The sequence below is a fragment of the Danio rerio genome, chromosome 2 (genome assembly GCF_049306965.1).
Source record: "Danio rerio strain Tuebingen ecotype United States chromosome 2, GRCz12tu, whole genome shotgun sequence".
Taxonomy (NCBI): domain Eukaryota; kingdom Metazoa; phylum Chordata; class Actinopteri; order Cypriniformes; family Danionidae; genus Danio; species Danio rerio.
Window position 1 is genome coordinate 46,243,623 of NC_133177.1, and position 27,046 is coordinate 46,270,668.

The following is a 27,046-nucleotide window of genomic DNA, read 5'->3' on the forward strand; positions in this document are numbered from 1 at the left end:
ATTTTAGTATTACTAGTACTTTACTGCTATAGTTTTTGTTAATATTTTAAATTGTACTTTTTCACTTTAATTTGAATTAAATATTTTTTAATTTTGATCTTTTGTCATTTTTATTAGTTTTAGGAGTTTTTTTTTTTTATGCCTGTAGATCAAAGATCAAATAAATGCAACAAATATGTCCCATTGTGGTGTTCCCATAAAAAAAGTAAAAAAAAGAAAGAAGTGATTTCATGTACATAAAAAGCATATTAAATGCAAGTAAAGATGCTTTCATCAGTGACTAATCACACTGCTCTAATAATAATATTTTTTTTTATAATTTATTAACGCTGGCTCAATGGTTAGCACTGTCACCTCACAGCAGGAAGGTGCCTGGTTCGAGTACCGGCTGGTCAGTTGGCGTTTCTGTCTGGAGTTTGCATGTTCTCCCCGTGTTGATGTGGGTTTTCTCTAAATGCACCGGTTTCCCCCACAGTCCAAAGACATGTACTATAGGTGAATTGTCATTCATTTATTTTCTTTTCGGCTTAGTCTCTTTATTAATCTGGGGTCACCACAATGTAATGAACCGCCAACTTATCCAGCATATGTTTTACGCAGCAGATGCCTTTCCAGCCACAACCCGTCACTGGGAAACACCCATATACTCCTATGTACTACACACATACAGACAATTTAGCTTACCCATTTCACCTATAGCACATGTCTTTGGACTTATAGGGGAAACCGAGAGAAAACCCACACTAACATGGGGAGAACATTGCAAACTCCACACAGAAATGCCAACTGACCCAGCTGAGGCTTCCTTCTTGCTGTGAGGTGACATCGCTACCAGCTGTGCAACCGTGCCACCATAATAAGTTTTAAAATATTCAAATATGGCTGAAAATGTTGTTTTTTATTTATTTATTTAGTTGAAATTATTTTAATACCTTAGGTTAAAATGATAAAAAATTAACATGAGGTTTTTTTTTCTTAGCCAGTTAAAAGAAATAAAAATGTATGTCATTTATTTGTGTTTTATCATGGTTTTGGTGTTTATTCATAGAGCACATCAAAAATAAAAGGAAATCTGTCAGAAACAAAACACAAAACTGGCATTTCCATTCCAAAAAGCTTCACTGATTACAATATTAACATTTTAGTTTAACGCCAACATCTGACATTAAACCATTAAAACAAACAGACATGACTGTTTATCAATAAATGAATGTCTGTGTGTGTGACAGAGAACATTGAAAGTGAAGGATCTACAGCGGTGAAATATTCATCAGCCAGCTTTAATGAGCCTTTCAATTACTCATCAGCTCAACTATACGTCTAACCAAGACAGCTAAATATATCTTGCATTATTTCATTGCGCACACACACACACTTCCACAAGCTCAGCAGAGAGTGTGATTATGCTTATGCTCTCTTGCTGTGTCATATCAAGCATATTCTCTCTCTCTCTCTCTCTCTCTCTCTCTCTCTCTCTCTCTCTCTCTCTCTCTCTCTCTCTTTCTCTGTGTGTTTCGCTCACACAAGTGGAGGCACTTCTGGATCGTCCACAAAGTCCTTCGACACAGGCCTTTCCTCCAAGCCACAGCGCTGGGGATTGTGGGAAGACTCCTGTCCTTTGGGAACAATGTTGGCCAGACTCCCAGCCAAACCAGGATCCACCTCCAATAATTCACGCCTCGGCGCTGCCCTGCGAAGAGACGGATCGGAGTGAGATTGCCGTTTTGTTGCATTTTAAGAATTTATTAGCCAATGACTCTTGTCAAACTGTTCAGTCAGCACAATCCCTGTGAAATCAAACTCCATTTCCACCACCTGCTCTATGCTAAAACACATTAATCACAAATACACACTCAAAAAAAAAAAAGTGTGCTCTTTCATAAGGAATTTTTTTTATGAATTTGAATTTATAAAATGGGATAGCCCCTTTTTGAGGGTGTTCCTAATGCCGAGTTCAGACTACATGATTTTAGCCATTATTTTGACTCAGCGACAGGTTTTGAGAAATCGCAGATAAATGCCTGAAATCACAGGCAAAATAGTGCATGTCATGTGAGTAAGTGAACTATTATTGGGTGTCGCCAACACCCAAGAGATATTTGGCATGCTAAACATCTGGAGTTGTCTGCGATTCAACATCATGCCGTGTGAAATGAGTTCTGATTCAAAATAACATCAGCGATTACCTACAGCAAATGAGAGAAGCAGCATCCACTAGAATGGCTATCTGCAAGTCAGCGGGAGGTTGAAGGCTTCTTTTCAGTCTATTTAGACCCAAGAAATGGAGGAAAGACTAGTGGAAATGTGGCAGGAGCATCCATGTCTGTTTGACGTGTCATCTGAACAAGACCACAACCGGCTCGAAAAGAAAAAAGTAGAGGAGAAGTTGCTAATTCCCTTCAAAAACCGAGGTGAGCAAAATAAATACATTTTATAACACACCAAAGGCTTCTTTTACATTAAATATACTATGTTACCTCACGTTGTACCATGTAACTTCTCGCGTATGTTTGGTTATGAGAAGTAGTTGTCAGCGATTCCCCTATTGTAAAGTCATACAATGTGAAACCCCCTGTAAACACAGCAGCGACGAAACGCTACCCTAGATAGTCATGCAGCGTGTAAACAATTGTGATGCAACTACTTTGAAAATCATGCAGTCTAAACGGGGCATTAGTACATAAATCAAAACATAGTACAACAAATCTAAACAAACAGACGGCTAAACAAAACATACAAGCAAACTTCACCTGAACCACCTCCAACAATCTATAGCTTAAGCAAACAAAAACATATAGTCCAAAAGTACAAACAATTTATATGTTTGTACTTTAAACATTTAACCAAAAAGGGGTTTCCAAAAAAGAAAATAAATTAGTCCTGAAAAGACAATGGGCCCTATCATACACACAGAGCAATAAGGAGCAAGACGTGTTTGGTGTGTTGTGTTGTTATTTTCAGACCAGCAAAACTCAAATTTTCACAGTTTGCGCAACATTGTTTAAATAGAAAATCCATTTGCACCTTTTTGTGGACTCTATGCTGGTCTAAAAAGGAGGTGTATTGAGGCGCATTGTTGCGTTGCTATTTTGAGGAACTGAAATAGATTGCGCCATTGACCAACTAAAAAGCTGGTCTAAAGTCTGCGTTAGTTATGCGCATATGCAGGTCCAAAACACGTACACTTTACTTTATACACACAGAATGTACAGCAATACACAAATATCTTTAAATATGAAAAGGATTAAAAAGTTTAAAAAATTATAATTTTCTACATACATATAAAAACCACTGCCTCCATGCCTTCTTCATATTGTTGCTTTTTTTCAGTTTATTTATGACAATTTGCATTAGTATGTTATTATTATTATCAGTATTATTTATTATATGCATATTTATATTTGTTTTAATAAAAACAACTTTAGATTTTTCCACCTGTTGGGTTTTGGTATGCGTCAGCATATGGGTATAGGACGTGTGTTTGGATAAACATATTTATATTTTTGACCACACTTTGTTATTATTGTTCATTTATTTGTGTATTTGAAACAAGTCTTTGTGCTTAAACGAAATTAAATATGTAGGCTAATGGATGTCTTCAGTGGAGTGTGTACAACACCGTTTTCTTACTTAAAGAAAAAGTAAAGCAGCCGAATGAAGGAGGCTCGTTCTTTATCCTTGCTGCAGATGGTCTATTTAGCTGTTTTCTCTCTAGTCAAGCGTTCAGTTTTTCCACTTACAAAGTCCGCCATGTAAACAGCAAATGTGCCATGGCGTGACACACCTGACACTTAAAGGGAATGGGCGATGAGACTCTGATTGGTTTAATGCACGTTATGCTCAAAAAACACCCATAACTCATTAAGAGAATAAGCACAACCATTAGGCCATGTGCCAGGACGCAGAATGTATTTTCCATCCTTAAAATAGCAAAAGTGGATTCGAACACACCCTTAATTCTTTTGCACCATGAGCTTTAGACTTTGCGCCTAGATTGTTAAAATAGAGCCCTAAATGTCTTAATGGATCTAAAAGAAGAAAATAAATTATTCCAGTCAAAACCACTTGTAATATATAATCACTTCATTAATTGTATTTCTGTTTTCTTTTATGTCAAATACTTACAATTAACCACTTAATATAAATGGTAACACTTTACAATAAGGTTCATTAGGTAATGCATTTTCTAACATGAACTAATCATGAACAACACTTGTTCAGCATTTATTAATCATAATTGAACATTTACTAATGCATTATTAACATCCAAACTCATGCTTGTTAACATTAGTTAATGCACCGTGAGTTAACGAACTCGCAATGAACAACTGTATTTTCATTAACTAATGTTAACTAACATGAACAAATACTGTAGGTAAATGTATTGTTCATTGTTTGTTCATGTTAGTAAATGCATTAAGTAACATTAACTAATGAACCTTATTGTATTAACTAATGAACCTTATTGTAAAGTGTGACCATATAAATTGTTATCAATTACAACAAACTGTTTAAAACTGTATCTGATATTTTCAAAAAAGGAACTCAGGGCAGGGCTGCTAATATTTTTGCCAATTATTGCAAGAAAACTCTCCTTAAAGTCTGCGTAAATTAGAACTTGCTGAGGCTTTTATTTCAGTGTGTTGATGAAAATAGAGTATTGAGTAGGGGGCGGGGCTTTCTTTTTGTGCATTATTCCCTCTTAGCAAATGGTAAGAGGGGCGTGGTTAAGAATATTGTGGCTGAAGACATCAAACTGACATTAACAGAGAAGGACAGTCACTCCAAATGCAGATCAAATGGTCAGATTTTGATTTAAAATTTAAAAACAAATGTTTTTTTCAAGTGAATTAACCTGCACAGATTAAATAATAATGTGACCTAGCAAAATAAACATTGTAAATGTTGAATTTCCATGGACTTTAATGGTCCCATGAAATGCCTTGAAATGTGCCTTTTTTATTTGTAATTAGTCTACTACTTTCATTATATACTTTATTGTTTCTAAAAATTAACACAAAGAATTCAGTCAAACCAAAAATCCCTCAACAAAACCTGTTTTTCATCAGTGACTAATCACAATGCTTTGGCTATTGCATTCATAAACTCAGAAACATGATTAATTATAAGGTTCATTACTGCAAAAAAAAAAAAAGAATTAAAGGAAATCTGATGCATCTTGAACAGACTGTAATGCAATGAATGTTCTGTCATTCAGTCAATTATCTTTTTTTTCACTTTATCTTGATTTTGAGACACTTTTGTTCATTTTGGCATAATTTTTGCCACAAGCTCAGATCCTACATTTGACCCACTTACTTTTTGATTAAATGTTCTAGTTCTAGGCTTGGACAAATTAATAATAATATATGGGTATTTTACAGTCAGCTGTTCATTATCACAAAATGTAGCATGCAGAATGTGACCAGGACCCCAGTGCAAATATTTTGTCCTCACACTCTCAGAAATAAAGGTACTACATCTGCCATTGGGGTGGTACACTTTTGTACCATACAGGTGAACATTAGTCCATTTAGGGTACAATTTTGTGCCCAAAGAGAACATGGGAGAACTTGCTAACTCCATACAGAATTGCCAACTGACCCAGCTAGGGTTCAGTGATCATCCTGCTGTGAGGCAATTGTGCTACCCACTGCACCAACATGCTGCTAATATATACATTTTAGGAACAAAAATGTACCTAAATAAAGATATGCCCCAGTGACACGATTTTGTACCTTTATTTATGAGAGTGCCGAATAAATTAATAAAGAGGGTATGAAATATTGATTTGATTGTAAATTAATTGATTATTTAAGAAGAAATACATGGCAGAGTGTTACAGATGACATACTAAAAAAGCAATAAAAAATAAAACAATAGTCAACTAGTTTAGAGGTTATTATTGCATAATTTTTCCTTAGAACACAGCGTCTAAATTTATCATCTAAATTTATGACCAAAAAAGCTCTTTCTGTGGAATAAATAGAATATATTCATTTGCTAATCTTACCCAAATGATAAATGTGTTTCCCCTTAAATTTAAGCAGCAGTTTCTCCTTTTTAGCCAAATATTTAGTTGTCTGAATACCTTCCCAAATAAACAATATTTTGAAAATTTCCTTGCTCTAAGGAGGGCTAATAATTCTGACTTTAACTGATATATATATATATATATATATATATATATATATATATATATATATATATATATATATATATATATATATATATATATATATATATATATATATATCGTTTAGTAATAGTTTTTGTAATTATTAAATACGTGGCCTCTGAAGATTGCAGTGGACAGTGGAAATTACTTGACAGAGCATATGTCCCGTAATCCCAAACGTCTAACTGTACTCAGCTAAAAATAATGAACTAATTTAGTGGATCATTATGGATTTAGAAGGTTAAAAAAAAGCTAACAGAAACGATGTTCAGCCATTGCTTAGGAAGCAGCGAGGTGAGCTAATAAATGTCCATTAATCCACTCCTGCTGTCCAGCATGACAACATCATGTTGTACTGCAGCTCTTACCAACAGAAAAGCTTTCTGCTTCTTGCAAAGAAACACAAATCCCATCAAGATATAGCAGATAAATCAAGCCTGGCATCTTGTAGACTCAAACTGAAAGACTTCAATACACAGCAGGACTGTTTGTTGGGAGGATTTCTGACTATTTTTGACTGAATCTACACAATAGGGGTGTGAAATATTTTCAAGTATGTCAAAAACTAGAGTTTGATAAAAGGCCAATGACAGTGACGAGACCCAAACCTGCCAAGCTGAAAGCACAAAAATACACTTAGCAAAATTTAAGTTATTAATCCTTGTCAACACTCCCAAAAAATATCAAGCTATATATTGTTTTGTCTATATTACACACTCCTCCTACAACATAATAATAATAACACACATTTTATTATTAGTCACTTTTATTCTCCGATTGCGTTTCTATCTCATGAGAATCAATCACCATATATGCAATTACTGCGTCAGCTGAACCCTGATTGGACAGCTGATAGGGTGCAATTATTTAGTATTTAGTTTTTGAGCTAATCAGATAGAATAACCCAGTATAATTCAAGTTATTTCATGCCCATGTAGTTTACAATACATTAGCATTTATCTTATTTTATGCCCATGAGATCTGCAATATATTGGCAAATCCAATCGACAGCTGAAGGCATGTGTCAACGAAGGATGACCATTTATTCTCCTGTGGCCTGACATTTTGTTAATGCTGACCATAAACTTAGTGCTATTTTTGGATATTTCGATATTAACTTGTTCAAGAAGATGTGGTGATTCTAGCAAAAGATTGTTACAGTGTTTAATTTATACACTATACATTTATTTTCTCTTTGCATTATTCCCTCATAGTAAACAGTCATTTAAGATTACCGAAACAAACAGTTGTTTTCAGTGAATTAACTTGCACAGATTAGTTATCCACCTTTAGAGTAATAATGTTTGCTAGAAAAATAAACATTGCCAATCTTGATTTCAGGGTAGCGCAGTGGCTCAATTGTTAGCACTGTGTAGCACTTCTTGTCACAGCAAGAAGACTAAGACTTAATCCGAGACTAAGCTGAAGGAAAATTAATGAGTTTTAAATTTACGCAGGCTTTAAATAAAGATGGCTCCCAGTTCTAACACTGTTACCTTGGCATTGACAATGGTCAAGCTATGACCAAAACACTTGCCTATTTTTTTTTTCCAGTAAATTTCGTCTGATTGTGTCTTTTGAGAGTGAGCAGAATGTTTTCAGCTGTTTGTGTGTGTGTGTTTTATTGTTTCCTCAATCAAAATGATTTGAAAAAAGTTGCAAAAAATTGTGCATATGTAGTAACCCTGTGGTGTATTATTTCAGATCTGTTTATGAATGAATCAAGCGTTCCACTGATTCAAAGGCACTAACTTGGTTTGTTTGTAAATGAAACAGAATTTTGTAAAAATCATTTGAATGAATGATCAAATGAGTCGCTCAGCCAAAGAATTTACTCTACAAAATCTGATTTTGTGAATTAAATAAACTAAAATGTCTGTAGTGTATGTGTGTGCAAGTCAGAGTGTAGGGATGTTTCCGGTACTGGGTTGCAGCTGGAAGGGCTTGAATTGGTGGTTCAATCCGCTGTGGTGACCTTTGATAAATCAGAGACTGAGCCGAAGGAATCTTTAAAATAAATACGGTTCCCAGTTATAACACTATTAGCTTGGCAATGACCATAGTCAAGCTTTGACCGAAACGCTTGGCTATTTTTTTCACAGTAAATTGCTTGTAATTTTATTTGGTTGTGTCTTTTGAGAGTCTGCAGATTGTTTTCAGTTGTTTCAAGTTATGAAAGCAATAAACTTCCCCCCTGTGTGTGTTTTTTATTGTTTCCTCAATGAAAATGATTCGAAACAAAGTTGCAAAAAAATGTGCGCATCTCTGACAACACTATGGTGTATTGTTCCTGAATGAATCTGTTTTGGGCATTACGGTGGCGTAGTGGGTAGCACAATCGCCTCACAGCAAGATGGTTGGTGGTTCCTGCCACAGCTGGGTCAGTTGGCATTTCTGTGTGGAGTTTGCATATTCTCCCTGCGTTGCATGTTCACCCTTTGTTGCATGTTCTCCCCGTGTTCACGTGGGTATTCCAAAGACATGCACTATAGGTGAATTGGGTAAGCTAAATTGACCATAGCATATGCGGCTGGAAGGGTATCCAATGCGTAAAAAAGCATATGCTGGATAAGTTGGAGGTTCATTCTGCTGTGGCAACCCCAGATTAATAAAGAGACCGAAGCCGAAAAGAAAAAGAATGAATGGACGAATCTGTTTTTGAATGAATCAAGTGTGCCACTGATTCAAAGACAGTAACTTGGTTTGTCTGTAAATCAGTATTTTGTTTGAATCAATTGAATGAATAATTAAATAAGTCATTCAGCCAAAGAATTCACTTTACAAAATTTAATTTAGGCGGCACAGTGGCTTAGTGGTTAGGAATGTCACCTCACAGCAAGGTTGCTGGTTTGAGTCCCAGCTGGGATTAAATAAACTAAATTGGTCGTAGTGCACAGGTGTCAAATCCAGTTCCTGGAGGGCTGCAGCTCTGCACAGTTTAGCTTTAACCATAATTAAACACACCTGATCAAACTAATTAAGTCCTTCAGGCTTGTTTGAGCCTATAGGTAAGTGTGTTGAAGCAGAGTTGGAACTAAACTGTGCAGAGCTGCGGCCCTCCAGGAACTGGATTTGAGTGTGTGTGTGAATGTAAGAGTGTATGGGTGTTTCCCAATACTAGGTTGCACTTGAAAGGGCTTCCGCTGCGTGAAGCATATGCTGGAATAGTTGACGGTTCATTCCGCTGTGGGAACCCTTGATAAATAACGGAAAAAGCTGAAGGAAAAATTAATAAATGAAAATCTTATTAAATAACAATTACAAAAAAATGATTTTCTTTGTCAATATTGTACACACCTCCTACAAAAAAAAAAAAAACAGTGTATTATTTATAGTACAGTATTACAGTTCCTCCTTTTTTATCTCCGCTTCCATCTCTCTCTCATCCTTTAGAAATGAATCACTAAAAATGTAATTAGTGCTGCAGCTGAAACCTGATTGGACTCTGAATTACTGATAGTGTGCAATTATGGTTTACTTTCCGAGCCAATCAGTGCCAGAGCGGGTACATTATCACACACACACACACACACACACACACACACACACACACACACACACACACACACACACACACACACACACACACACACACACACGCACACGCACACACGCACACACACATGCACACACACATACAGATGATTTACGGAAAGTGCTTTGATTTCCTTAGGGACAGGTACACAAACACAGGTGCACTTGTATGTGTGTGTGTGTGTGTGTGTGTGTGTGTGTGTGTGTGTTTGACCTGAGGGCCACAGTAAATAATAACACAAGCATGCGTGTTTGTGTGTGTGTGTGTGTGTGTGTGTGTGTGTGTGTGTGTGTGTGTGTGTGTGTGTGTGTGTGTGTGTGTGTGTGTGTGACAGCGAGAGCATCTGACCTCAAAGTGTGTTAGGAGGTCAGAAGTAATCAGGTTCAGATGATGTCATCCATCAGGACCGAGTCACAGCAGAAGAATGTGTGTTTGCCAGCAGCATGGCAGTAACTGGATTATTTGCATCTTGTTTGCATTTTTATGAGGTCTTTAATGGCCGACTCTGATGTTCACTTACTGTGCTGGTAAACCGAATCAAGGACACACACGATCGAACGATGGAACAAAACCTTAAAGTCAACCAGCTAATTCTGCAGTCACGGGGGTTAATGCAAACATGCATTAAGACCCATTAGACGTGCGTTTACACACACAAGGGATATTGTTCAGGGTGAAAGTGACCGCGCAAGACCTCCTTCTGTGAACTGCAGAGGGAAAGCTAAAGAAAGGTCTACAAAGAGAGATCAGCTATAAGCTTGCATGTGTGTATAAATCGCAATTGAGTCTTTTAGCAAACTTAGCTTTAAAGCCACTTGCCTAATAACAAGCTCGGCGACCTTGCTGTGACCTGCGCTTGAGTGTTTTGCTCAAGGACACAACTTCGATTCTTCATCGAGTTCATGCAGAAATTAAAATACTGTCACCATGCTTCTCAGCCTTATGAAATATGAATGGCAGATTTTTCTTTAGTAGGTGTTATACAACATTTTTTTGTTTCAAGAATGATGAAACGCAATTAAAAACATACATGGATATCCTGTTGCATCGCCTTTATGTAACCGATGTACAGTGTTGGGGAGTAACTAGTTACATGTAACACCATTACGTAATTTAATCACAATATAAACGTAACAGTAATTCGTTACAGTTACTGAGAAAAAATGTGTAATTAAATTACAGTTGCTTATAAAAATGTTAAAGATTACAAATGGGGTTACATCTAAATATGTTGAATAATATTAATCTGTTGCTTTGCCTGTTTTTGATATGCACAATGCTCTCTACTAAGGACATTTATTAAAGCGGTGCTTTTCTGATGCTTTTAATTGGTTTTCCGATTTAATTGCGGCGCACCACGTCTACCAGTTACGTTAATCCTCTCTGCCACTGAAAGCACTAGGCTGCTACAACCAGTCTGAGAGCTGCAAGTAGTGACACTTCAAGTAGTGACGCTACTAGCTTAGCATTTCTCAGTAGCATGGCGGTAGCGTTGCTACTTTATAAACCAAAAAGCTTTTCAGCAAAGCTATTTTATTAGTCAAGTAGCGCAGTAGCGCCAACACAAGCTACATTTACCGATCGCAGATCAATAAGTGATGCCATCGACATTCACAGAGCTTTGAGGCCAGTGTCTAGCCAATGAAAGTAAATCCTTATAATGGCGAGAATTTTGATTTCTACTTTCTGTTTTTCGGTGGTCAACAACAAACTTTTAGTGCGTTACTGCCACCTCTTGCTCTGGTCGGTAACGTCACCAACCAATTAGGCTAACATGAGAAATTTCCTTGATGGAAAGATGACTGAGGGAGAGGAGGTCTACTATATATATATATATATATATATATATATATATATATATATATATATATATATATATATATATATATGGCTAAAGTATACTATGATAATTACTATTCGTTCATGATAGTTACTAATGTTATTACATTATGTAGTGTAATTCATTAATGAAGAGTTGTAAATATAAATACAATATAATGCTTGTTCCTAAATATTTCCCTTAAATACAAATGACTATAGTATTTTAAATGTGTAACACTTGGTTTTATTGGATTTTTTGTTTCTGCTGTTATATACTAACTTGTTTCTGTTTTGTACAGCATATTATTTACAGTAAATAACTGAACTGAACAATCATGCCTCATACAGTATGTTTCATTGACAGGTTTATTGATCTCTAAGATATGATTGACTTGGATTTAAGTTGCTTTGATTTAAAAATTAAAATGGCAAAAATTCTTTTTTTTATTGTATTTTTATTGCAAGTGCCACAAAAATTGCCCTGCACAACTAACTAAAATTTTGATTTTGTAACAACAGTAAACTTTAATTATAAAGGTTATAAAGGTCTGGTTTTCTGGTGGCTACAGTTTAAAATTAAATTAATATAAACTTATTTCAAGTGATGAAAGATTTTGAAATTCTAACAGTAAACAGCGCGTGGATGCTTGAAAATGATTATCCATTAGAAACTTAAAAAATAATCAAAAAGTAATCAGATGTAATCAGCTACTTTACTTTTATAAAGTAATTGAAAAGGTACAATACTTATTACCTTTTTAATGGGTAATTTGTAATCTGTAATCTATTACATTTCCAAAGTAACCTCCCCATCACTGCCAATGTAATAAACATTAGGTTACCATTATGCATTTTTTATGGAACTGTAAAAAACTAAAAGAGTTTTGGGATTTATACATGAGTTTTCTGTGATGGTCCTGGGAAAGAAATATCACAAGACACCTTTAATATATATTTTTCTAGGTCTAATTTCTTTTGTATCTAGGAAACGTATTCTGTTAAATTGGAAATACAAACTCCCTCCAGCTTTTGAATTATTTAAAAATATAAATGAGACCCTGCATTTGGAATATTTAACATTTAGCTCAAAAAACAAAACATGCATATTTTTAGAAACCTGAAATATTTTTATGAACCCTTTGACCTGTGCCTACATAATACCTATTGTTATCACTCTGACGCTGTAATCTGATTCCAGTTATATTCTAGTAACATAACCTGTATAAGTTGATATGCATGTTTTTATATTTGTATGCTCAGATGCTAATTAATGCTGAATATTCTTTTGTCAATTGTGATGGTTGTTATATTGTAAAAATAAATAAATAATAAAAAAAATACATAAAAACATACATGGACCAAGTTTATATTTATTGTACGTGATCTAGAGTAAAAAAAAAGATATATTGGCATGATTTGTTTGTGTGCACAGCATTGTATTTCCAGTGCAGGTATAGGATTTATGGAGTGGACCAGAAAATTACCCATTTATTTTGTCAGTTGGTTATTGAAAGGATAATTAGATATGGAATTATGGTATGGTTTGGTAACCTGGCAGTTTTATCAAAGTCTGAGCCTGCATGCCTTGGAAAAATTGCAGACTACACAAAAAACAGAATATCAGTTCTTAGTAATATGAGTTATTGAGTTAACAGTCGATTCTTAAGGAAGCACACAACATTTTAGCTGACCCACTGCATGTAAATATGGAAGATGTTCATAATTTTTGGTGAGAATCCTTTATAGTTATATACATATTTATAAAATAGTAAATAACAAATTAAAATTACATTAATAATACATAGGGTATAATTTTTTTTTGTAGTGTTATGTATTGGTATGTTTATTGTTCATGGGTCCGAAGTGTTGTCGATGTAAATAGACCTTGAATCCAAGGTTATTTTAGTAAACGAAAATTAAAAATAAGACAAACTAAAACTATTAGCCAAAACACCTTTTTGTAAACTGAAATACAATAAAAGGTAACACTTTATTTTGATGGTGAGTATTAGTAGACTGTCTGTTTAATATCTGTTGATACTGCTCCTTCAACATACATTTAACTGACTATAAGAAACTTTGTAAATGCATGTCAACTTACACTAAGCCTAACCCTAACCCCAACCTAACAGTATACTTTTAATCTAATGAGAAGTAGCTGGCATCTGGATGCAATGTAACTAAATTCAACATATGGACCATCAAAATAAAGTGTGACCCACTAAAAAAATTCACAACAAACAAAAAACTAAAACAAAACTAACAAGAGTCACTGAAAAAAAAAAAACTGTTATAAAATAAAAATAAGCAAAAAAATAAATAAAAATTTCAGAATTCATAAGAACTCACATTGTAGTGGAAAAATGTGATCTGTGACTGTTTAAAAAAATACCTGTAGCTGCGCTTTAACAGACAAACAAGCACATAATTACATACAAAAAATGCTCATAAACATGAAATCCGTTCTATATTTTCTGCTTTTTATAAAAGTAAAAACTAGGCATGTTTACTACATATCCATGTACATTATGACCATTTGTATGGTTTTGGACTCAAACAATAATTTTAGGCTGTGTGTCCAATGAAACGTTTTTACGCTGCAGAAACGCGAGCACTGATCTTACAACGCTCACATTTTTGAAGCACAGTGTTGTTTTCAGTTGGCTGCTATGAGGGTATTCCCACTGCCAAGTTACTATTGCCCCGCCCGTCCTCCACTGTGATTGGACAGCTCAAAAGTGACACTCAATTTGCAATGGCTGAAAAAACGGTAAACTCTAAGCACTGACTATAAAACACAGACTCAATGCCTCACTATGCTGTAGGCACTCAAAAAGCACAACACAACCATTGACAACAACAGAAAACAAACGCTCAGCTTGACAAAAAAATGTTTTGGTGGACATGCAATCTTATTTTAAATAAGCTTTGCTCTGGTTAACAATAGAGGTGTTGTATTAAAACTAAAACTAAACATTTAATAAAAAGAAACTAGAAATGTATTTGCAAAATAAAAACTAAAGTTCACAAAACTATTGATAAAATGAATGTAAAGCAAATTTTTAAATAGTATTAAAATAAAAACTAATGCAAATGCAATAACAAATTCCAAGACAAATTTCTTGTTACGAAGATGACAAAGCTTATTTTATATTTTGTATGAGCAGTCATTCACATAGACCGTACTGCAGCAGAGTTTACCTGGTGTCCTTCTTGTTATTCTGGTTACTGGTAACACTGGTCGGCCTTATGGAGCGTTTCTTTGGTTTTACATCTTCATTTGCCTTAAAAAACGAAAAAAAAAATATATATATATTTATTATATAATATATATTTATTATTTTCTATTATATATTATTTATATATACTCAGTTGAAGTCTGAATTATTAGCCCCTCTTTGATTTTTTTCTTTTTTAAATATTTCCCAAATTATGTTTAACAGAGCAAGGACATTTACAGTATGTCTGATAATATTTTTTCTTCTGGAGAAAGTCTTATGTTTTATATTTTGTCTAGAATAAAAGCAGTTATTAATTTTTTAAACACCATTTTAAGGACAAAATTATTAGCCCCTTTAAGCTATTTTTTTTCAATTGTCTACAGAACAAACCATCATTATACAATAACTTGCCTAATTACCCTAACCTGCCTAGTTAACCTAATTAACGTAGTTAAGCCTTTAAATGTCACTTTAAGCTGTATAGAAGTGTCTTGAAAATATCTAGTCAAATATTATTTACTGTCATCATGGCAAAGATAAAATAAATCAGTTATTAGGAATGCGTTTTTAAAACTATAATGTTTAGAAATGTGTTGAAAAATCTTCTCTCTGTTAAACTGAAATTGGAGAAAAAATTAAACAGGGGTGCGAATAATTCAGGGGGAATATATATATATATATATATATATATATATATATATATATATATATATATATATATATAGGTCTGCAGACAAAGTCTAGTTTTACACAGTTTCAACTGTGAAGTAGATAAATTGTTCAAGTGAGTAGTCGATGTCCATGAGCAGAGGATTTTTTGTCCATCAATAAATCCATAAAAATGAATATTTACACAAATATTTAGCAGCCCAACAGTTGTCAGTACAGACAACATTTTCCAGAATAGACAAATATATTAGCTTCAAATCAAGATACTGATTTATCAAGTATTGTGTGACACTGAAAACTAGTGTGATGACTGCTGAAAATTGCCAGTAAAGGAATAAACAATTTCTTTTTCATAGATTAGTTTTTTTTGCATTTTTAATATTATTTCCTCATTTATTAATTTTCCTTCGGCTTAGTCCCTGATTTTTCAGGGGTTGCCACATTGGAATGAACCGCCTAATATTACTTAAATAACCTGTAATTCTATAATATAGAATTAAAAATATATCTTACATTTTGCATAATTTTTCACTAAATTTTTTATTATTTATTATTTTTTTATTATTTTAATTCTTTATTGTATCTTAATGGTCTGACAGCATGATGGTAAATTTTAAATACACGCATTTCCTTATCATTAACATCGCATCATAAAATCTTAATGCAATAAAAAATGGTCAATTTAAATAAATCAAATAAGAAAATGCTGAATAAAATAGATTCAGATGAAGCAAGTCTACTTTCAACAAGCATTTCATAACTGTTAACAATATTATGGCAGTTCTGGGATTATTGATGAATGATTTTTTTAATGATAAATGTGTGGTCACTGTGGGAATAAACTGTAACCTTTGAATTGAAATGATGTTGAAAGACATAATCTAAGAGTTTCTGGAGCTGTGTTTGAGGTGTAGTGAAGTGTACCAGAGGCAGGATGAGGAGCAGGTGGCCGGTGGTTTGGGATCTCTGTGCTGAGCTGCTGTCAGGTTTCACTTCTGCAGGCAAAACTAACTGGAACACCTCAACACACACATACACACGCTTTTATTAATGCGAGGTTTCAAGCACTTGCCACTGTAAAAGTGATCTACAGTATCACTAGTCATAAACTCATATCCATCAATACTGAGATGCGCACACATGTGAGGTGTGCTGGTCTGCGGCAGATTTGTGAGGAAATGAGGTAGAATAAAGAGTGTAGATTTACCGCCGGGTAATCAGCTTTAAAGGTCAAACTCATCAGATGAGACGAAGAGTGAGAGAGAGAAGGATGGAAAAAGAGAGAGAGAGAGAGAGGGAGAGGAGAGATGGATAGCCTACCTTTCCTTTGACGGTCACTCTCACATACATTGGCTGAACATCCACATCCAGCAGCGAAGAGTCCATATGCCTACAGCACAGAAGAGAGCGATGTGAGAGCCAATGCTGTTAGGAGAGAGTTACTAAATGACAGAGAAATGCACTCAAAGAAAGAAGTAGAACTGCTGAGTCATGGTTGGATTGTTTTGTGGTGAGTGTGTACCTGTAAACATTTAAATCCAGAAGCAGGCAGTTGTTTTCATCTTCAGAAAGACTAAAGTCCAACCTTGATGTGATCAGGAAAAATATATATTTTCAAACTTGTGCTAGTTGTTTAGGTGTTTTTATATTTTTTAATTGTAGTAAATAAACTTGTAATTATAAATTAGCCTCTACAGATGCAATTCTGACACAATATCCTGTGACTTTGACCTTTCACGTCTCATTTCAAGTCTGAGAAAAGAAAAACTTAAATTTCAAAGAACAAATTCAGAACTGTGTGATGTAACCTCATAATTCTTATAATAAAACCTGAATTGTGAGATTTAAACTCAGATTTCTTAGAAACAATTCAGAACTGTCTGATGTAACCTCATAATTATTATAAAAAAGGAAAATTAAGATGTAAACTGAACTGTGTGATACAAAGTCATAATTCTTATAAAAAATGTCAAAATTGTGAGATGTAAACTGAAATTTCTTAGAAAATATTCAGAACTGTGTGATGTAAAGTCATAATTCTTAGAAAGAATTCAGAATTGTGATAAATTAGCTTAAATTTCTAAGAAAAATGCACTACTGTGTGATGTAAATTCATAATTCTTATAAAAAAGTCAGAACTGTGCGATGTAAACTCATAATTCTTAGGAAAAGAATGTCAAAAATGTGAGATGTAAACTGAAAATTCTTAGAAACATTCAGAACTGAGTGAAATAAACTCATAATTCTTTTAAAGAATTCAGAATTGTGATATATAAACTCAAATTTTTTAGAAAAAATCATAACTGTGTGATGTAAATTCATAATTCTTATAAAAAGTCAGAATTATGAGATTTCAACTCAAAATTTCTTAGACATATTTTAAAACTGTGTGATGTAAACTTAAACATCTCATAAAAAAGATTGTAAAAGTTATGAAACGTAAACTCAAATTTCTTTAAAAAAACTGATGTAAACTCATAATTCATATGAAAAATCTAAATTGTAGGATGCAAACTCAAATTTCTTCAATAAAAATACCCTAATGTGTGATGTTAATTCATAAATCTTATTTTAAAAATCCAAACTTTGAGGTGTCAACTCAAATTTCTTCAAAATATTTTAGACCTGTGTGTGGTAAACTCATAACTCTCATAAAAAAAGTCAAAATTGTAAGATGTAAACTCAAATTTCTTAGGAACAATTCAGAACTGAATAAAGTAAACTCATAAATCTTATAAAAAACTAAATGTAAGATGTAAACTCAAATTTCTTAGACAAAATGTTAGAATTGTGTGATATAAACTTATAAAAATAATTCAAGATTGTTAGGTGTAAACACATTTTTTAGAAATAATTCAGAACTGTGTGCTGTGAACTCATAATTCTTATAATCCTTCACTTGTCAATTGGTGAAGTTTGTTCCTCGCCACTAGTTTGCTTAGTTTGGGATTTGCGGAGCTGCGCATTGTTGGATTTTCTCTTCAGTGTTTTGGCCTTCAGCAGTGACAATCATATTCCACTGCACTGAACTAAACTGAACTTCAACTCTGAAAACTGGACTGAAGTAGTTTTCGTTTGCTAGAGCTTCTTTGTTAAGCTGCTTTGACACAATCTACATTGTAAAAGCGCTTTAGAAATAAAGATGAAACAAATTAAATGTAAAATCTAAATCTTACCAAAAATCTAAATTGTGAGGTGCAAACAAATTTAAAAGGTTAGAACTCTGAGATGTAGAAGATTTCTGAGCGAAAAAAAAGTCAGAATTGTTGCGAGATATAAACAAAATTGTTGTGAAATGTAAACAAAAAATTCTATCCAATTTGCGCTTCTGTTTATGTCTCTTTTTTTAAGAAGATATATTTTGTTTCTTAATGTATATTTCAACATTCTTTTTTTCATTGAACCGTAAGTATAAAAAGCCTAAACTGTGAACTACACAAAAAAATGGTGTTATATAATATCCTGTGGGTTTCCTTATGTTTGAGTTAGTGTGTGACCTCATTCATATCTATAGCTGGACTGGGGCGTTGCTGATATAGATTTATGATCTATACCATATCCCTTGTGTATTTCCAGTTTCTCACTATAAATAGACTCCTGTTTTCACCTGTGCTTTTACAACCTACAAGCCCCGGGCTCACATAACTAGACTTTTGTCTCCTAGAACTGATTCTTAATCTCGTATTTCACATAACTTTTTGACATTTTATATTGGATTCATTATGAGTTTTGCATCCGACACATCATTTATTCATGAATGTGGAAAGCTGTCAGGAATCTATGATGTGAAGTGTGGGCTGCACATAACCGCATCCTGATTTAAACTAAACTGCCCATATGTAAGCAAGCACTGTGTGAAAGTGTCAGTACATGGCCAGAATAATCCGCTAAGTAAACCAGACTAAAAAGGCTCACAATCAAATGTATGGCTACAGAAAGGTTTTGTCTGTGCATGAAGTTTTATGTGTGTACTACTTAGGCTCGTTGACATTCAGCACACGTCCGTCTGGAGTGATCAGTGTTCTTGGAGTTTTGGTTTTTGGCTTCTCTCTGTAAAAACACAAAATTAATTGCTGTCGGTCAAGGTGTTTAACAAACATTCAAAAGTTTAATCTTAACCCCTTCGGAGGGACCCTGTGTCCATTACAATGGACATCACATGTTAGCTCAAGTTTTTTTTTTTTTTTGTGGTTTCTGAGCATTTCATCTAATTTAAAGGCTGCAGTCCATGTGAGTGGAAGTTTGTCATCCAATTAAATGGCAGTAAGCTTTGGCATGTTGTAATTTGAAAAGAAAATCCACTACACTAAAAAAGCAGCATGGCATCACTTCACTCCAGACACATACGTATTGATTTGTTTGCCAATATTTCATAGATTGTTTGTAAAAAAGAGGGATTGCACTTACTATTTAATGTCAATGTTTGTGACTTTAAAAATAAATTTCAAGATTATACCAATAATTTTTCTTTTTTTTTCTTCTTTTTTTTGTATTTTATGTTGGTATAATGTTCAGGAAGTACTCCCTGTATTATCTGGCTAACTGTCCTTCTGTAAAGTCAAAAAAATCCTCAAGTTCAAACTTGAGTCCATGTTGCCAACATGGGCTTTAGATGAAGAATCCATAAAGTTATTCATTTGGTAATGATTTCTTTTTTCGGCACTAGTAACAATCCCTACACTGTAAAACCCTGATTCGTTAATTTACCAGTTGCCTTAAAAGCCACAAGTTGATTTTACTTTAAAAAGGCAGTGAACCCATTGACTTGACTAAACTTTTATAATTACACACATAGTTTGTAATAATAAATATAAGGCAATAAGTTTACTCTCTTTTTTATAGTGTAGAACAGTACTAGGGACAAAAATATGTCATCGAACTATTAAAGAAACAAAACAAAAAGAAAGTCTGAATCTTCCATCATTTGTGGATTGGTTCAGTCTTAGAGGGTTAAATACAGATTGCAAACTGCAGATAACATTACAATTTTGCACAAACTTCTCTTTCTCATTGGCTCTCCTCTTCTCCTCCAGATGGCGATGGGCCTCTAGTCTGGACTCTGGTGTGAATGGGCACGGCTTCTCCCAGAATTCCCTCTCCTCGTCCTCTGCCTCTGTGTGAGTCTTGGAGCTTGATTCTGGATACTGTTGGGTTCCATTTTGGCTCTCAGAGAGCGATCTGTGTGAAATCATTACTGCAGATAAACTTCACTTGTTCATCCAAAACACAGGTACAAGTTCTCTGAAAATACTCTAAAATGAAATTCAGCTGTTTCCTTTATGACAAACAGGGATGGGCAAAAATACATTGAAATGTATTTTAAAGTAAAATAACAAATACATTAACTTTAAGTTTATCAAAATAAACTACTTTTTTTAAATACTGCAAAATACTTTTTAAAGGGACCAAAAAATTTATTTGCAAACTCTCCATCTATAGGTCCATTAGATCAATCCCTTCACCATTAAGCTGACTAAGTAAACAATGTTTGACAGCAACAGCTTTTCTCTGCCACTTTGTTCACCTATAGGGGAAGTTGTGGCCTAATGGTTAGTGAGTTGGAATTGTAACCCAATAGTAAACTTCTTGCAAAGTATTTTACAGTAATTGGAAACTACAAAAATACAAGACACTAAAGTACATCCACCCTATCATATACAAATTACAAAATAGTATTTTTGTATTTGAAATCCGTATTTGAAATACATGTATCATAAATACTGCCCATCCATAATGACAAATCAGTATAAAAAGCCTATGTTGTCTCTAGTTTTAAACATGTTTCTGGAAATTCTGCAATTTTGAGGGTACTTCAAGCATTTGTGGGCTTGACAAACCATCTGTAGGAAACACATTACTTTCCTCTCCATGTGCACCAGACACCTTATAAACACTCCATTTTTCTGAAAAACTTTGTACAATTTTGAGTGTATTTCATGCAAATGAGTGGGCTTGACTAACCACCTGTAGAAGTCATAAGTCATTATACGCATCCCAAATGGCACACTATACACTGTACACTTACAGACTTAACAGCATACTAGGGTTTTTACGATACTGGAATTCGGTATCAATCACTGTTTACTGGGTGTAACCGCATATATAGGGACACTGGAGCGTTTCAAAGTCACCTCAATCAGCTGGTTTGTCTATAAACTGACAAGCGATAAATCGCAGCTGTAAAGCGCTCCAGTGTCACTGTATCAGTAGTTACACTCAGAAAGTTTGGTAACCAGATGACTTTTAGGACCAATCAGTCATTTCTGTTGACTAGCAAATCAGCGGTGTTCAAGAACGTGCTCAACATCGCTTAAATGTTCACGGGAAATGGACGTTTTTAAAATTTCAGAACCAATTGGTATCGATTTCCAGTATCGTGACAAGCCTACAGTATACTATATGTATGTAGTGTCGTGCCAAATGGAACACTAATAGGTTTTTTACTAAGCTGAAATTCAAACAATTTCCCTGAGGACATTTGACAGTTACCAAATTAGTAAAATAAATGACCAAACTACCAAATAATCCCTGCCATGAGTATATCAGGAGGCGGCATAATCTCTTTGGGAGGATAATTTTGCTTTCACAATCCAAAATAAAATATAGCTGCAAGCAGCAATTATCGGGGCCAACTATAATGCACTACTTAGTCTATTTATTCTACAAAATGGCGTCGAACAGTGCATAAGTATGCGATTTGGGGACGCACCTACAGTATACTCTTTCCTTTCTGTTTGCATGTGTTTAAGTGTACATTTATATGTACATAATTATGTGTGTATATTCATATGAATGTATATAAAAATTGATAAACTAACTTAGACTGTGTATCTTAAACTTGTCATGGCATCAATATATTGCTCCTCTATGTGATTCGAGGTGCTTCTTTTATCCTCATTTGTAAGTCTTAGGTTAAAAGCGTCCACTAAATGAATAACTGTAAATGTGTGGTTAGTTTAGCTAATCTCAGTCTTTGGAAGTTGAATAAATTTGATTGAAACTGCAGAAATCATTATAGTGATTTCAATTTGCCCAAAATTCTCTGTCTTATAAATTCACTTTATGCAGCCCAAATGATATTTTAGTGCACCTATCCAAACAAACAGTCATCTAAACTGTAGTTATCTTTAGACACTCACTGGTTTATTTCAGGATGCTCATTCGCATTGCTCTTCTGCTTCTCTCTTTCCTCTAAATACTCTGTTTCCTGCTGTAAGACACGTGTCCTCACTGCATCCAGTTCCTGCAGGGCCTGGATACGCTCAGCTCGGCTAATTTCTTTCCCATCCAACGACTGCAAACAACAAAAAGCATCATTCATAAATAGGGCAAACCTACAGTAAACATCAAGGATGATACCTATAACACTAACAATTAAATTACAGCTTTAGAAATCATCCATACTATGCCAAATTATAAACATTCATTCATTCATTCATTTTCCTTTGGCTTGGTGCCTTTATTCATCAGGGGTCGCCACAGCTGATGCCCTTCCAGCTGCAACCCAGTACTGGGAAATATCCATACACACGCACTCACTATGGCCAATTTAGTTTATTTAATTCACCTATACCACATGTCTGGGGGAAACCAGAGCACCTGGAAGAAACCCACGCCAATACGGGGAGAACATGCAAACTTCACACAAACTGGCCCAGCCGGGGCTCAAACCAGTGACCTACTTGCTGTCAGGCGACAATGCTAACCACTGAGCCACTGTGTCGGCCCACAAATTATAAACAGAAAAACAAACTACATTTATTTTCCAGCTGATGAACTATGAAAACATTGACATGCAGTTAGAATAAATCCTGGTAAAAAAGTGAGTATTTAAACTAGTAGATGACAAAACTGAAGAGAGTGCTTATAATAAATAAACATACCACGTGTGGTGAGGATGCTAATGTAGTTATCATCATGGTTATCTTTATAATTATTATTCTTGGTATAAACAGGTCTTAAATGTGTCTCTTCAGTGAGTGTGTGTATCAGTGCTGTACCTGTAGTTGAGGCACTGTTGCCACCACATACTGTCTGTACCCGTGGTATTCAGCACAGGGGTTTCCCACCAGATAGAGCTCTTTGAGATGAAGGTTGTGCTTCAGCGTCTCCACACTGCTCAGCCTACCCACAAAATTCACTGTCAGGTCTAGTTTCTGTAAGCTCTCGCAACCTACGCACAACCAAACGTATATTAGAGTTTGTAATTACAGTCATTGTAAAAAATAAATAAACATAGACTTTCACATCACACTTTTCAAGCAAAACATTTAAAAAAGATTTTGTTAATATTTAAAATTATATAAAAATGTAACAAAACCAAATTGTGTGTTGGTATATTAGGTATAAAGGTATGTAAACTCAAATGAAAAATCACAACAAAATTGCTAAGACTTTACTTATTAAGTGAAAATAAAAAATATCAAAATTCTAAATGTTAATGAAGAGATTAATAACTCAATAATCTAAATTAACACTGATTTTACACATCTTTTAACATCTCTTACATCATAACAACATAAGCAACAAACAAAAAATTCCAAAACATTCTATTCTACTATATATATTAAAATATTTTATAGGTAGGCATTATTTTTTTTATCTAGATTAATCTTGGAAATAAACTAGATTAATCTAGATTAAAATGTGTCATTTGAATTCTGCCAAAGGCATTCAGAATATGCGTGCTACCCAAATAATAAGTCTTTGAGAACGGGTTTGTCAAGCTAGGTGGCGCATTAGACCAGGGGCTCATCTCCTGTTTCCAAAATGCATCACAAACTGTTTGAGAAACTGTTCTACTATGATAATTAGTGATGAAAATAAATGATGTTCAATAAGATGTACTTGTGTTTACTAACTGTTTATTCAGTTAAACATGAATGTTGAACTGTAGGCCTACATAAGCTTGAAACAGCGATTATTGATTACCTTAATCTGACTAAAGTCACAACTGAACCAAACAGAAATGGAATTAGGACGTGGAGTATGCAGATATTAGTGGCATTATTGAAGTAAACACCGCAATTAAACTATTACCGCCATGTAGGTATGTCGCCATATTATCCGACAAGATCCACACAAACAGTAAGGTCAGTAAAGCAGGTCGCACACCAGAAGCGCCGCTCGGCGCCACGACACGGCGCGCACATGACAGTTTGAAGTATTACACACCAGACGCGCACATTCGAATGATATTTAACATGAAACTAATCAGATGGCGCTCTGTGGCGCGGTTGAAAAATGAACTGCATCCTGAGCCGTGGCTGGGCGCCGCCGACAGCCGCCGACTTGCCGGGCCAGTGTGTGTATCCTGATAGAAACCTTTGTTTACAATTCTAAAATGCATGGCGCTGCGCACGCCACTTCTGGTGTGCGACCTGCTTAACACACGCACACACTCACAAATACACACACATCGTAGAATGCTGACATGTTTTTCTTTCCATTTGTCGTGCGTTATTAAATTCCATGACAATCTCACCATTGCTTACTCCTTACTGTATGTGCGTCTAATACTTCAGTTTGTCACGACGGCATGAATGAAACGATCATGAGTTAAAGTGAAACTGCCGAACTGCAGTTAAATAGTCAGGCATCCAGCTGATTTGATTCAGAAGGGCATTTTTTTTGTCTGACGGCTCACCGGTTAGGTACACATCTAAGATAAAATATCAAGGTGAATGTCATCATAGCTTCAGTAGAGTAGACCCAGCTCCCAACCTAACTTTGAGATTAGATTAACGGCAATATATATTTTTTTTACGTAGCATATATACTGAGATATATATATATATATATATATATATATATATATATATATATATATATATATATATATATATATATATATATATATATATATATAAGGGATTCTCCGATCGATCGACTAAAGATAATCAAATTTTATGACTCGATCGGTACTCTCCAATCTATGAACTGATCGCAGGACTTGTTTAGGAGTTTACACACAGAGGAACCAGACGTGCTAGTTGGAGAGAAAAATATTGGAATGGCTGTGCATGTGTTCAGGCCTTTTTACATATATAAAAACTGAAAGTTCTGTGTTGTTAACAATGTTGCAAGTTTACTAAAACCTGGCTAAATGTTTTATGCAAATAAAAAACATTAAAAAAAATTTTTACTTGAATATTTAAAAATATACCTTTCTGTAATATACTTACTGCAATAAACAAATAAGTATTTACAGGTTTACATTTTAACTTCTTATGCATCAAATATGTGCTCCAAACTTTTTCATCATTGAGACATGTTGAGTTCTTCTTCCATAATTTCCAATGTTTCTTATTCCGCATTGTTAATTGTTTTTCTTACCAATTTTTAAAATCTGTTTTCTCTATTATTTACTGTATTAAGGTGCGTGTGACCATGACCTGTCCACTCTAAATGGTTATAAGAGACATGTTTAAGGGATTACATGCAGCATCCTTCATTTATTCACTTAGGTAAGGAGAGAGCTCCACTTAAGTATTTTACTTAATGTGCAATATAAAGCTTGAAGCATCAGAATCGATATCGACCGATCACCATGACTTGGTATCGGCTGCAAAAATCCTGATCGGAGCATCCCTATTATATATATATATATATATATATATATATATATATATATATATATATATATATATATATATATATATATATATATATATAGTTTCATTTTTTTATAAATAAATCTGTTATGCTAAATAATGATTGGAGGATCATTTCACCCATATTATGATATTTTGTTTTTGCATTTAAAGCACTAAAGCATACACTTGCATTTAATTTATTTTTTTTACATTTAATTTGATGCAGAAACCAATCTATTTTTGACCCAGTTACACACACACACACACACACTGTATGAAGTCACCTTCCAAATTCTCAATGACCTCAATGTTGTTCAGTGCCAGATTTAAATATTCCAGCTTCTTTAGCCTGCCGACATTTTCTGCAAAAACAAAGTTACAAGAGTTTACATAAACAGCCATGCGTTTGAGTTGCTGCAATACCACAATACCACTGTCCAGTATTTACCTATTTTAGGGATGAGGTTGTTTTGTAAATAAAGGATTTTGAGGTCTCTGCACCACTTGTGGATGTGCTCGATTCTCTGGATGTCCTGCTGATGAAGGGAAAGCTCCTCAAGGGAGAAGATCTCTCCGTTATTGTGCTCTGCTCTGCGGCGGATCAGATCCTCACTGACTGAACGGAGGAAGAGGGGCGATTCGTTTACAAACAGCTTAACCGCGAAAGGTCAAATGTTTACGGGTGAGGAAAATACGATCAATGTTGTAAAATAACATTTAGCTTAAAGCAAATAATGTTTAAAATACATGAAGCACTTACTGCGGACCATGACTTGCTGGTCTAGTTTGTTAGACGTTGCTACAGAAACAGACTCACTTCAGACGCTCCTGTTGAAAATTTCAGCGGTGCAATAAACACAAGAAATATTCACTTAGAATAAATTTCATCAGGAATTACCTTAAAATCGCATCCAATGTCATGTATTCCTGGCAACTATCTGTAAAACAACTTTAACCGCTTTTAATGAAGGAAAGAGGCAAGTTTTATTGTGGTTGTTCGGTTTACATTCAAGTAGCAATCCCGCCC

General features: G+C 34.4%; 1 protein-coding gene across 4 annotated transcripts; it reads right to left on the bottom strand.

The window, feature by feature from the left end:
• Window positions 1-27,046, bottom strand: dnaaf11 (dynein axonemal assembly factor 11). 4 transcript variants are annotated; one of them, XR_012386722.1, is made up of 14 exons: window positions 26,918-27,046; window positions 26,780-26,847; window positions 26,468-26,635; window positions 26,304-26,381; window positions 23,425-23,597; window positions 22,564-22,718; window positions 20,423-20,602; window positions 19,400-19,474; window positions 16,947-17,009; window positions 16,745-16,814; window positions 16,349-16,444; window positions 14,736-14,818; window positions 797-1,690; window positions 1-405 (listed from the first exon to the last, which is right to left on the bottom strand). XR_012386722.1 is itself a non-coding variant. In NM_001002311.1 (14 exon segments), coding segments are annotated over 12 exon segments (1,323 nt in total). In that variant the 5' UTR covers window positions 26,790-26,847; window positions 26,918-26,960; the 3' UTR covers window positions 1,155-1,469; window positions 1,508-1,518.

Excerpts from the sequence above, each read along its gene's own strand:
- dnaaf11 (XM_005171374.6), bottom strand. Across the intron at positions 22,719-23,424 it reads CAACAGTGCCTCAACTACAG|TCGTTGGATGGGAAAGAAAT; the intron begins GTACAGCACTGA and ends TGTTGTTTGCAG. Across the intron at positions 14,819-16,348 it reads TGCTCCTCATCCTGCCTCTG|GCAAATGAAGATGTAAAACC; the intron begins GTACACTTCACT and ends TCGTTTTTTAAG.